Source organism: Opisthocomus hoazin, chromosome 3 (genome assembly GCF_030867145.1).
Source record: "Opisthocomus hoazin isolate bOpiHoa1 chromosome 3, bOpiHoa1.hap1, whole genome shotgun sequence".
NCBI lineage: Eukaryota > Metazoa > Chordata > Aves > Opisthocomiformes > Opisthocomidae > Opisthocomus > Opisthocomus hoazin.
In genome coordinates this window covers 80,560,075-80,572,300 of record NC_134416.1, presented here as the reverse complement: position 1 = coordinate 80,572,300, position 12,226 = coordinate 80,560,075, and the positions used below count along the sequence as shown (strand labels likewise).

The following is a 12,226-nucleotide window of genomic DNA, read 5'->3' as shown; positions in this document are numbered from 1 at the left end:
CTTGAAACTTTTTAGGATGTTTTTGCATTCGAGACTATATTGCAACATTCGTGACCTTTCCGTGCTGGATGCATGCCATGAGCTGTTCACTGTAATCCTCTTAACCAACGCCTGAATGCACCGGTAGATGAAAACTACAACGTAGACTCCTTGCACCAGTTCATGTCGAGAGGAGCTGAGGTCTATCAGCAAAGGACTAACTACACAAAATACCTCTACTTTTGTATTTTCTTCTTATGATTTAAATAGTTGTCTCTATTGGTATTAACCTAGCAGGCAATGTAAAGACCTTTAAAAATGAAGTAGTCCTAAGTGGTATGACCTAAAACATTTTACCAATATGCTGATGAATCATCATTTTATAAAAAAAATGTATTCTAGTGATATAACCAAAACAAACTGTACACATTTTAAAAATATTTATTAATATTACCATGCTAAAATACGTAAGAGCTATTGCAAGAGTGCAAATCCCTCAGCCATTAGCACTTTGTTGCTCCGTATATCAAACTGCTGTCACACCGAAGACAGTGAATTCCGTTACTGGGATTGTATGATCCTGGGCTGCATACAACTATGGAGAAAAAAAACAAGAAATAAATGTGGAATTTAAGTCATATTAATAAAGATTATTTACATTTGAAACACTTAGAATGCATTTTTATCTGTTTGAGAAAAGATCAGATTTTTCCAGCATTCTGCTAGTTGATGATGAAAAAAATGTATATATTTTGTACATCATCTGTTTATCACACTGTATTTTTCTCTTCATCACTTTTCACTCCATCTACTTACAGGGGATATGTCCATCAATTACATTTTAATATGGTCTATATCCAACAGTGTTTTAAATAAAGTACTATAGTTGCTTGTATAAGTAATGCAAGACAAAATAAAGCTGAATGTAAGCTCTGGTAATTATTAAGAAGTAGTGCAAAAATAATACATCAAACCAGAAATCAGTGTATGATGCAGAACAAGTGTTCTGAATTAATAATTTTTTTTCCTGTTGGATCATGTTAATGCCATTTGATGAAATCTGTACAGTCATCTGCAGAATGACTTCATCACAAAAGACAAACTCAGCCTTATGCTCTTGGCAGAAAAAAGCAGAATTTGAGCTATTTGGTTATGACTATCCTGAATCATACCTCAGTTTGGCAATGGTAGCCTTTCCTTAGGATAGATCTTTAATTAACAGCATTAGTATTCAGTATGCAAATTAGGACCTTCCTTCCTTTGCAGAGTCGGTGCTTACCGGTTATTAGGTTTTGCCTGGCTTAACAATGACTTCTTGGTCACTACTGCACAACCCTTCAGCAGGATTTTCAGTACTCGGTTTGGTTTGTCTTCGTTGGCTGAGGCTGGCAGGATTCACTGGGTCCCCAGCAGCTGTTATGAGCTCGCTTAGGGCTTTTTGCCACTGCTATTGACGGAAGAGGGGCTTAGAGGCCTTACGAAATTTAAGAGGGAAGGAGTCCTCTGCAGATGATGTCAAAACCTTGCCTTTTTTCTACGTTAGTATAGGCAGACCGACATGGTTTTATGGGGAAGAGAAAGCTTTACAAATACATGTAACTAAAGGCGTTTTCCAGCCTTTCTGTCTGGAAAATCAATCATTTTGTGTACCAGAGACAAAATTCTACTCTTTTTATTGAAGATTATAGGCGGACTTTGAGTAAATCCTTCAGAATTTTCAGCTTATTTAATTGCAGCAAGGTGGATTCTCTTACAATAGCATAAAAAGTTTATTTCTCTGAAGTCTCATCTGTTTGCTGTCTAGCAGAAAGCACAAAAAAGAGAAAGGCATCTGAAGTAGGGACCTGTAGCTTATTTAGTCAGCTGCTGGAAAGTTTCTTTAACCGGTAAACTTCACTTGTTTCAGTCTTTTCATTAATGGAGAACTCCTATTGGTATACCTTCACTTTGAAGGTATAAAGATCTTAGCAAAATGTTCTGTCTTTACAGCATATTTTACATGGTTGCCACTTCACACCTCAGAAACTGAAACGCACACAACAGCTTAATTTGTTCTTCTATGCTATAAGCTAACTAGTATTTTGCACTCTTTTCTGTTGTTTAGGACTATTTCAATGTTCTCCTGAATAATGTATTTCCTTTTGAACTTTCAAGTTACTATGTTACGGTAACATAAATAATTACCATACTGTGAGAAATAACTGAAGAAAACCGAATTAGAACTCTAGAGAAGCCCAAAGGAACATAGGACATTTTGTACTATATTAATCTCACAGCTGCATCTGATTAAAAATAAAATAGATTTATAAAGCAGAAAAGTTATATTTAGAAATTTTGCTGACATGAAAATGACTCAATTGCCTATGTTAAGTAAAATTTAATGGTGGATCATACCTCATGTAGCTGTTACCAAAATATTTAATTAACTTATCCTGGAATAATGTGCTTTATTTAACATAAAACAGGGCTTTAAAAGCAGGAAAACATTAAGATAAAATCATATGAAATAATTTCTAAGATGTTTGTAGTCATCAATTCTGCTTATTCAAGACTGCTTTACAATGGCAGAAGACTAAATGGAATTATTAATTAGTACTAACTCCGTGTCTTTTAAGTCATTGCATCTAAAGAATCACTCAGTAAAGGGTTCTGCCTGAGGCTTATCTGGTACCTGATGAACAAAATTTTGATATGTTTTACCACCAGTGTTTTCTGCCAAGAAGATTTCTCTAAAGATAGATACATCCCACAGTGACTCATCAGGTTAACATGTTTAACTCAGAAAGAGACTTAGACTAGAAAGTGGGAGCAGCAGGTGAGACAATAGCTCAATATTTAATGCCATTTTAATATAAAAACAGAAAACCAGATGAGGATATAGTATGATTTAAAAGAACATGAGACTGAAGCACGGGAAAGAAAAGGAGTGCAAATTCTAATATAGGAGATTTAAATTGGTAGGTGATGCAGTAAGTGAAAGGGTTATGCTCCGTGCACAGGTTTTGTGATGGCAGTGTGACATAAATGTCACATTGTTCACAGAGCACTGCACAATGGCATGGAGGAACCAGAACTACTAGAACACTACATGAAACCAGATATTCTAAAAATAACAGAGGAAAGAGAACAGGTGTAACTAAATATCCAGCTATTTTGCTGTATGAGAAGTAAAAATAGAGTAGGTTTGTTTATGCAACCTGCAGAGGATATGCATAGGTTTTTTTATTTCTCCATGTTCTTGGGCCTACTCCATAACATTCTCTGTTCTGTGAAATCCTCATCAAGACCCAGAGATGAGAAACAGTCACAGTATTCAAAGTTTAATGCACTTAGAAAGTTTGCTTAACATCTGTTTCCATGTTCCAAAATAGAACTGGCCCATGACAGGGCAACACAGATCTGAGGTTTGCAGTGTATCTGCAGTGATATCCTATGACTGGTAAGAAATGTATTATAAATTTTTCAGAAAAGAGAAAAAAAATCCAAGAAACCACGGAACAGTTGATCAGACGTCTATACTATGCAAAGATTCCATGAATGACCACTGAAATATTTGCAGGTAAGCGGAAAGTAATACAATTTGGTGTTGTTTTACAATGAAGATAAGATAAACGTAATTAATTTGAAAGGACCTGATATGGCAGCACATACAAATGTGATAAACTACAGAAGATTACGATTAGAATGAAATATAAAAAAGAGTATTGAATGATGCTTAAAAGGGAAATAAGAGTTGGGAAGAAATTGCTAAAGGGATTACTCGTGAGCTTGCTCTTAGGCAGGCTTTACTAAATACTTCCACTAACAAGATTATCAGAAGTCCCAACCAACTATTCTGACAACAAAACTGGGAGAAGCTGTGAATAAGGATAAGATTTAAATAGGCAGGAAGAAATAAAAGAATGAGAAAGGCCTTTGATTAAAGAGGATTGTGAGCACAGTTAGTCACAATGAAAAGGGGAAGCATGGCACTGTTACCTCATTTGAGACAGAGGTTCTTGGGACCAAAAGAAAAGCACTAATGATGTAAAAGGCATTGGTAAGAGCTCATCTGAAATGCCGTGTTAAATTCTAGTCACCTCTGTGCAAGAATATTAAACTCAAAAGAGGGCATGTGAGATACAGGTTTGCTGAATTCAGACTCTTACAAAAACAGATACAAAGTAGTTGACGTGTTCTGATTATAAAATAGGAGACAGAAAAAAACTACTTAAGCTAAATGGCATTCTCCGCATCAAGGCAAATGAGTATGAACTTTCAATGAATTAATTTTGATTGAACACTTGATTTTCAAACTACAAAACAAGAGAATCTAAAGAGACCACAATTCCCAAATAGTTCTAAAATGGACCTTAAAACTATTTTAACTGCATTACAGGACCTAGTTCCTGCAACTACAAGGGAAACTTTTGAATAACTCAAGAAGTTGAACTCTGCTATACTTCCATGGAAAAGTGTTTGTCAAAATGTTTCTTTGCGTAAGGGCACATTTCGGAAAAACCTCCCCCACTAAAAAAGGTATAGGGAAAATATTTTATTTTCTATTGAAGTAACAGATCTAGGAATTTTTGGCAAAGCACAACTAACTCTCCCATGTTAGCATGGTCTCCTGAGAACTACGGCATGAAGTTTGAGACATTGAAAACAAATGTAGAGAACCTATAGTGGACAGTAATCGAGCTGAACAGAGGTCTACCAAACACAACCAATAAGACTGAACTCGAGGTGGTTTAGTTCAATGAAGACAGTATCAGAAAATGGTCAGCATCTTCTAGCATATACAAAAGCTATTTGAAAGATAAAGTTAACAGAATCATTTCCAGATTCAGTGAGACAGAACAAGAAGTAACAGGTATAAACTACATCAAGGGAAATTACATAAATATCTCAGAAAATAACATTTCCAATGGCGAAGATGTACACTACTGAGTTATATTTCCTTGGGAGTCTATGATGTAGTCTGCTGAGGTTTTAAAGATCATGCAGGATACATCTGTCAGGAGTAACTGCAGCTCGTATCGTGCCTTGAGGCAGAATGATAAGCAGAGGACACTTGCAGTTTTACTGCCTATGATATGGTGGTTTAGATTCTGGGAAGGGAAATTACTAATTTTACGAAGAGGTCAACTAAGGAAAAGAGTGAGTGTTTGAGCATGCTGACAGAATGACGTCCTCAACGATGAGAAGCAGCAATCAGTCAAGTTTCAGGGCTGACTGTTTCAGGTTCTGGGTACCTCAGATGTGAAATCTTGCCCCTATATCTGCCAAAGAGGTGTCTGTTATGATCCCAGCTGAGCAGGGATCAACTTCTTGGGCTGACACTGGTGTACGTCTGTGTAGTGTTCCTGTCTAGTGCAGGAGCTAGAGGAGCATGGCAGCTAAGAAAACAGTATTATTTTTTACTATGTATGTTGAACATGCACCAGAGCTAAGACAAAACTTGTGTTTTGAAGAAAAAAGGAATACAAATAAGTTTAGAATGGCATAAGATATTCTGGGGGAAAGCCCAAAACAAAACTACACTCCGTACATATCATCCTAAAGAAGACATGTTTTTCTAAACTTGATTTTCATGTACCTTTCCTTGAAATCATATGCAACAATATTCTGTATTATAATAAATATAATAAATTTCATATTTTTATATATCCCTTGCAGACATTTGTCACTTTTTGCTGGAAGACATGGTCCAAAAAATTTAAGTTTCCTCTGATGAAGACAACAAATAAAAACGGTCACATATGGAAACATTTTGCATGTCCTGCAATTTTAGAGCTGTCTCTTATTTTCTTCTGTATTCTTGTTATTTCTTTTCAAAGTGTATTCCATTCTGTACACTGTCATTCAACATGTAATCCAGTGTTTTCTTTCACCATTTCTAGGACTATAGGGAATCATCTCTGTCAAAAGCTTGACTACAGATTTATTCTCAAAGTGTCTTGTCTTCCACTGTTCCCTTGAGACTTCAGGCTCAATATTTGGGAATCATATAAATAACCTTTTCTTGAGCGAACTGCAGTCTGGCAAAGACACTCTTTAAATCCACTCCTTAGCATCTAAGGAGGGTAATATCATTTGTTTTAATATGAGAACTGACAAAAATAAAATTACCAGAATTCATTTGCCCCCTTTCCTTATTCTTCCAAAGGGATCACAAATACTTACAAATTTAACTTTATTTTGCAAAGCTTTACAGAGTGATTATTTTATCTATTATTCTCACTTTACTGATCTGGAATGTAGCATTTAAGTTTGTAATTAGATGAAAGCATTGCATTATTATGCCCCTTTTCATAAATTTAAAACAAAAATAATTGTCTTGTCCCATCATAAAACAGCACTTTAAACATACCTGGTCAGACCACAGATTTTCTATCTAATTCCCCAAACCCCACTGCTATCTAGAGGTCTGCACTTAATCTGACTGATTTTATTTTAAATCAGTCCACAGAAATTGTGGGTCTGGCTTAAAATCTAAATCAACAAGGTCTTAGAAAAGTTCTACCCAAGTACTAAACTGATCTAGTACTGGTTACCTTGATGGGTTAGACAGGATCACAGCCCAAAAAAGTATGGCGTAACATTTTTATAAAGTTAAATACCAAAGTACTGAGTTCAATCAGAGCAAAAAACACTGTAACAGTATTTAATACTTTGTACGATAAATGAATTTGTCACTTACCACAACACTTTGAACAGTCTGGATGTATTAGAGCATTCATTCCATACCCTGGGTAGCAGCGCTCAACCCATACCATTTGCAGAGTACCTTCTATGTAGTATATATCAGGCAATGGTTCAGAATTTTTCCTCCTAACTTTCACTTGTTGCTTAAAAAATCTCTCTATAAGGTGTTTTGCCTAAATTGAAATAAATAACATTTTTTTCAGAATCTTTGATAGAAAGAGGTCAGAATACAAGAAAAGACAAAAGAATGTGAGTATGAGTTAGGATTAAGGTTTAAAGGATGTATCACTAAGTCTTTTGGTTGTAGCTGAATGGAAACAGGAGGACAATCTGATATTCTTGGATATGTTCGTTTTAATTTAGATAAACCTTGATCAGTTAATGCAATGTCTTTGAAAGTGTTCAGGATTATACAAATAGAACTTTAAAAGCTAATCCATGGCAACTTTGCCTACATCAGACGGCTGTAGCCCAGCATCAACAGACTTGCAGCTTTCCTGTCTACATAGGTACTATTATTGAGGTCCACTTATATTTCAGACATACTTTCCATCTTTATTAGCTATTTCTGTTCAATAAAAAGAAAATGCCAAAGGTATCCTGAAGCCAAGTTAAATAAGGGGATTATTATTATATCAATCAAATATAATCATGGAAGACTAATTCCCTTACTCAAAAAGATTTGCATAAATACAGTCCTAGATAGCAAAAAACATTTCTTTCAGTCAGTGCAGAACCAGCAGCACAGAATCACAGAAATGCTGGGATACAAGAGAGCTCTGTTCCCTCTCATCTGTTCCATCTCCCTAGCCCAAGACAATGTTTATTTTTAAAAATCCTGTATTTTCTCTGCAATTTTGGACCATTTTTTATGAAACGTGTTCCACTGGAATATTAAAGATTTTAAGTCATAGTAGTTAAAATTAAATAATGTTTCATTTATTATGTTATTACACTTTATTGAGAGAGTAGCTTATTATGTTAGTTGCCTTTTTATTCTTCCGTCTACTGTACCTTGTTTAGTCTATGAGATGCATCACAAGCACTTTGCTGACACAGTCGGTTGTGGTTTTCTCTTTCTAAGGAAGCAACTATAACAAAACACAGTCTGTTTACAGAAGAACAAAGTCAATGAAATCAACAGTTATTTTATTTTAGTCACTGGTTTAAGCTTGTAGTCAGTTCTGACGCAAGTATTTATGACTTTTTACCATATTTCAGATGTCTAACTTGCAATGTTTTCAAGAAATCACAGAGCTTGTCCTCTTACAGATATTACACATCTATTTCTAATTTTCAGTATACTTAAATATTTTATGGGAACTGTCAGTTACTTGTAAATTCTAATGGCAAGGAAACGTATAACTCCAGACTCTTCCCAGATTTATAAATATCTGAATCCTTTCAGAAATAAGTCACTCCCTCTCTAATTACCTGCCTGCCATTGTTGTTTTATGAAGACTCAGTCATCCAGGAACCCTGACAGTTTAAGCTTCTGACTATTTCTGCAACAGACTCAGGTTTTCTCTCAAGAATAATCCATCAAGGCAATATCTAGTGCTTTTAAAGGTTTTCCCTGCTCCCCCTCTGCACAAACACATCAGTTCCTGAGCCTCACCCACTCAACCCTTTACATTCTTGTAGGAATGCCTATGACACATAGAACCAGAGGAAGACTGCAAATATGGACAGAAGAAAAAGCATAGTTATGTTTTAGTAATCCTTTTGCATGGGTCCACATTCCGTATCAACTGACTAGTACTAACATGTTATGGTGAAGGCCTGGGAAATAGTTAACTAAGCTGCTGGACTCTCCAGAACTGACATTAGAGTAAGCTGCCATATTAAGAACAAAATTATCTGTTAACATGTGAATTTAACTCCTTGTAATATAAGCTTTACCTACCTCTGTCGTGGAAGTAATTCTGAAACACCAAATTCTACTTAGAAATCAAAAAGTACTTTCCAAGACTTCAAGCTACATAAGAACATGTAGTTTACCACTGGGTCGTATCAAAGTTTACATCCACCAAAATCTCTAACTGGAGAATTTCTCCTTCTAATGCTCAAATATTCTATAAAGCCTGCACATTAGCTAAGTCTCATTTATGTAGTTTCAATAACCTTAGAATTAACCTTAGCTAACTACGCTATCAGTAATGAGACTCCTTATATACGTCAGTGCTATCCACTACAAATACAATTTTCAGAGAAATACAACTAACAGTTTCGTTGCTTTTGTAAGAAATTATATTTAATTGTCAAGAAAATTAAAACTGGAACTTGGAAAGTGGAAAATCAAGCATAATTGGTACACTTTGTTCAGAAAGGGATCTTTTCAAACTGCATGTCTTGATACATAGTGACTAATCTAATACAATGTAGGAAAACAATGGCCTTTTTAGAGGTGAAATAAATAGAAACAGTAAGTTCAAGAAAATATTGCAGATGTTCTTACGTACATTCATATCAACAATTATAAATAGTATCTCCAGGTTTCAGATATTTCTCTTAATAACAGAAAGTACTTCAAGTGAACTGAACATATATTGGGACTGTTTTACAGGTTCCTTCAGACCTCACAACATAAAGGATTTGAGACTTTCTTTTCATACAGTCTCAGTGTTCAGAAGCAATATTCTGAGAATAAGTGTAAAGAAAAAAAAACTCCTTTGGATGGATATGACACTGAGATTTCTGTCTTCCACAGTTAACGCCTTTAGTGAAAAGCTAGTAATGGAAACATTTCATGAAAACAAGTTCATGTGACAGTGAAAATACATTTTTAATAACTTTATCAAAGGAGGATAAGTAACTAAGAGACTGTGGGGCCTTCATTTATGTATAAACTCATGTATGTATAAACACACCCTAGTAACAGATACAAAGCTTTGTAATTATTAGAATACATAATCACACTCATTAAGAATCCTTAAATATCCCATAATTTGGTGGCATCTTCTGAAGCCACCTAATGATTTGCTTTATATCAAGCCAACTCAGTATTTTTGGCAACTCAGTTTTACCTGGGTCTCCTTTAGGCTCCTTTTTGTTTAAAGAAATGGAAAACTATGAAATCTCCCTCTTTTATTGTTGCCATTTAAAGAAGCAAGAGTATTGAGGTTCATCTCATTTAACTTTAGTTCTTGAAAATTAGACATCCAGCCTTAGACTGTCATTTGGAAGCTGTGTACAAAGGCCAGGGTACCTCCATGGAGTGATTTATGCGCCTGTTGTAGGCGACTAGATGAAGTAATCTGGGGAGTTACAGAATGCACTGTATCACCTTCCTTCCTATGTTAGTGTGCAACAAGGGACATGATAATGTTTTATGATACAAAATCAAAAACATATTGATCTGTCCACAGCTATACAAAGTTCTGAAGCTCTTCTGAAATCAGGTAAAATATGCACTTTTGAACAGATCAAATATCTTTCTGATATTGACATGAATTTCATATGCAATACTTGGAAGTATTTTTACAATCAAGAAACTTTATTATTAAACTCTTACTATACTTTCTGCATATAAGCAGTAAATATATTCCATTAACTACAAAAATTCCAACCATTCTTTAACGCAAGGCAGATTTTTACCTGAAAATGTAAAGAAGATTTCATTCTGTAGACCTCCTCTCTGCATTTTTACATGATGGCATTCTGACTTAATTAATGTAACCTCACAAGAAAGTTCAGCAACAAGTTTGTTTAGTATCTGAAGCAATGCTTTGGCAAAAGAAGTATTATGAGAACTGTTGCAGGGCACTGCATGATACTGGGCTGTGAACTCATAGTAACTTTTAGGATCAGAATAAGCTGAGGGAAAAAAATGTGCAAGATGATGAGGAACATATATGAAGTAAAAAGAAGAAAAGTGAATTGTGTATTTGAAAAAAAAAATGCCAATTTAAATCCTTCATTTATAAACAAAACCTATTTTGCACCCCTAGAGAATTTCTAATGATAAAATAGTGTATGCTGGGCCAGCTGGAAACACTTAAGAGATTTTTACAAGTCAACATTCTTATTTATATCCATAGGTAAGTCTCACTCTTTATTACTGTAATTTTAAAATTTTTAACCAACAGGAGATTACAATAAAGGGCTCAGGATTCTGAAAGCTAAAATTAAGCATACAAAATACCCTTTAGTATGTGACACAATATTTCATCTCACACATTACAGCCACATATAGTAGTATGCTATATATACATTTTAGTCAGCTATCACAAAAGCTTTTCAAAGGGTTTAAAAACTGAATCCTTTTCCCCAGAGATCAATGATGCAACTAATGAGATGAATAGGAATTCTTTCTTTATGAGCCAAAGTAACAGAAAAAGCTTCTGTATGAAATTTACTTTTATGGATGGATCAACTATTTCACCTTTACTGTGAAGCTAAATGCACACCTGGGCATCTTCTACAAATAAGCCAATGTACCATAAAATGCATGTTTCTAGTTATTTCATGATAACCACTCTACTTACCCAAAGCTGAAGATCAACAGAGCACAATGTTAAGTATAAAACAGGAGTAAAAGAATGAAGAACAGGGATCATGCCGTGGGTATAATCACAGAAAGCAGAAGGGGGTGGAGGGGAAAAAGGAACCAAGGAATAGAAACTGAACCAGCTGAAAGAAGCAGCAGAACATCTAAAATATGGTACCCAATTAAGATAGCTCATTAGGTTCTCTAGCTTGCTTTTGCCTCCTCCATTTCCTTTCCCTTGCTGCATATTCCAGATTTTTTTGTATATATGTGTGAAACTTGAATTTTGTAGGCTAACATTCAGATTGGAGCCTTACTGAAGGCGTTTTCCATCAAAATTGTTTCAAAGAAACTTCTTCCTTTCCAGTTCTGTCAAGCAAGCTAGCTGCTAAGTCATCATTCTTCTGTATGAAGGCTACTGTGCCAAAGTAAAATTAATTTACATCAGAGGTTAATTTAGGTTATTGTGCTCTACCATGTTTCTAAATGATCACTGGTATGCATTTTTAAATTCAAGATCAGACATAGTTCCTGCTGAAGGCAATAGGAGCTCTTACCTACATCTGCACAAGAACAAAGTATTCTTTAAAGAAAAAAAGGAGAGCTAGTAATGAATAAATGACATTGCCTTTACAAACTTGCACTTTATCAAAGACTTTTTACCTGCTGACAGAAGAAATGTAATCAGAATAGGAAAGAACAAGCTACAAATATTACATCATTAAATGATACAACTTAAAAAACACAATCGGGTAATAATTAAGGCATTAACGTGTGAAATAAAGCTATATGGCTGTTCTAAAATTAATCTAATTAAGAATAATTCCATTTAAAATTATAATATTTTAATGTTATTAAGGATTACTGCCTATTCAATTTGTTACATTTCATTATGTTTTATGTTTCCTTTTTAAAAATGAACTGTATTCATAAGTTTCTCATTCAGCTGCTAAGCTTCACTTAAGGCTCTCTAAATGGCATTAAATGAACTGCCTGGTAGTAGCTAATATTAAAAACAATTTCCCACAGAAACAGAATATCTTTATCTCTGCCAATTAAATTCTAAATAAG

General features: G+C 34.7%; 1 protein-coding gene across 1 annotated transcript in view; it reads right to left on the bottom strand.

Moving 5' to 3' along the window:
- Positions 1-460: 460 nt before the first annotated feature.
- The window catches only part of ZPBP (zona pellucida binding protein), a 29,205-nt gene continuing 17,439 nt past the window's right edge, over positions 461-12,226 (bottom strand). The window contains exons 5-8 of the mRNA XM_075417259.1: positions 10,264-10,482; positions 7,681-7,757; positions 6,662-6,839; positions 461-574 (exon numbers count right to left, since the gene is read on the bottom strand). Of these exons, the coding sequence (XP_075273374.1) occupies positions 483-574; positions 6,662-6,839; positions 7,681-7,757; positions 10,264-10,482 (566 nt within the window). The 3' untranslated portion in view covers positions 461-482. The remainder of the gene's footprint in view (positions 575-6,661; positions 6,840-7,680; positions 7,758-10,263; positions 10,483-12,226) is intronic.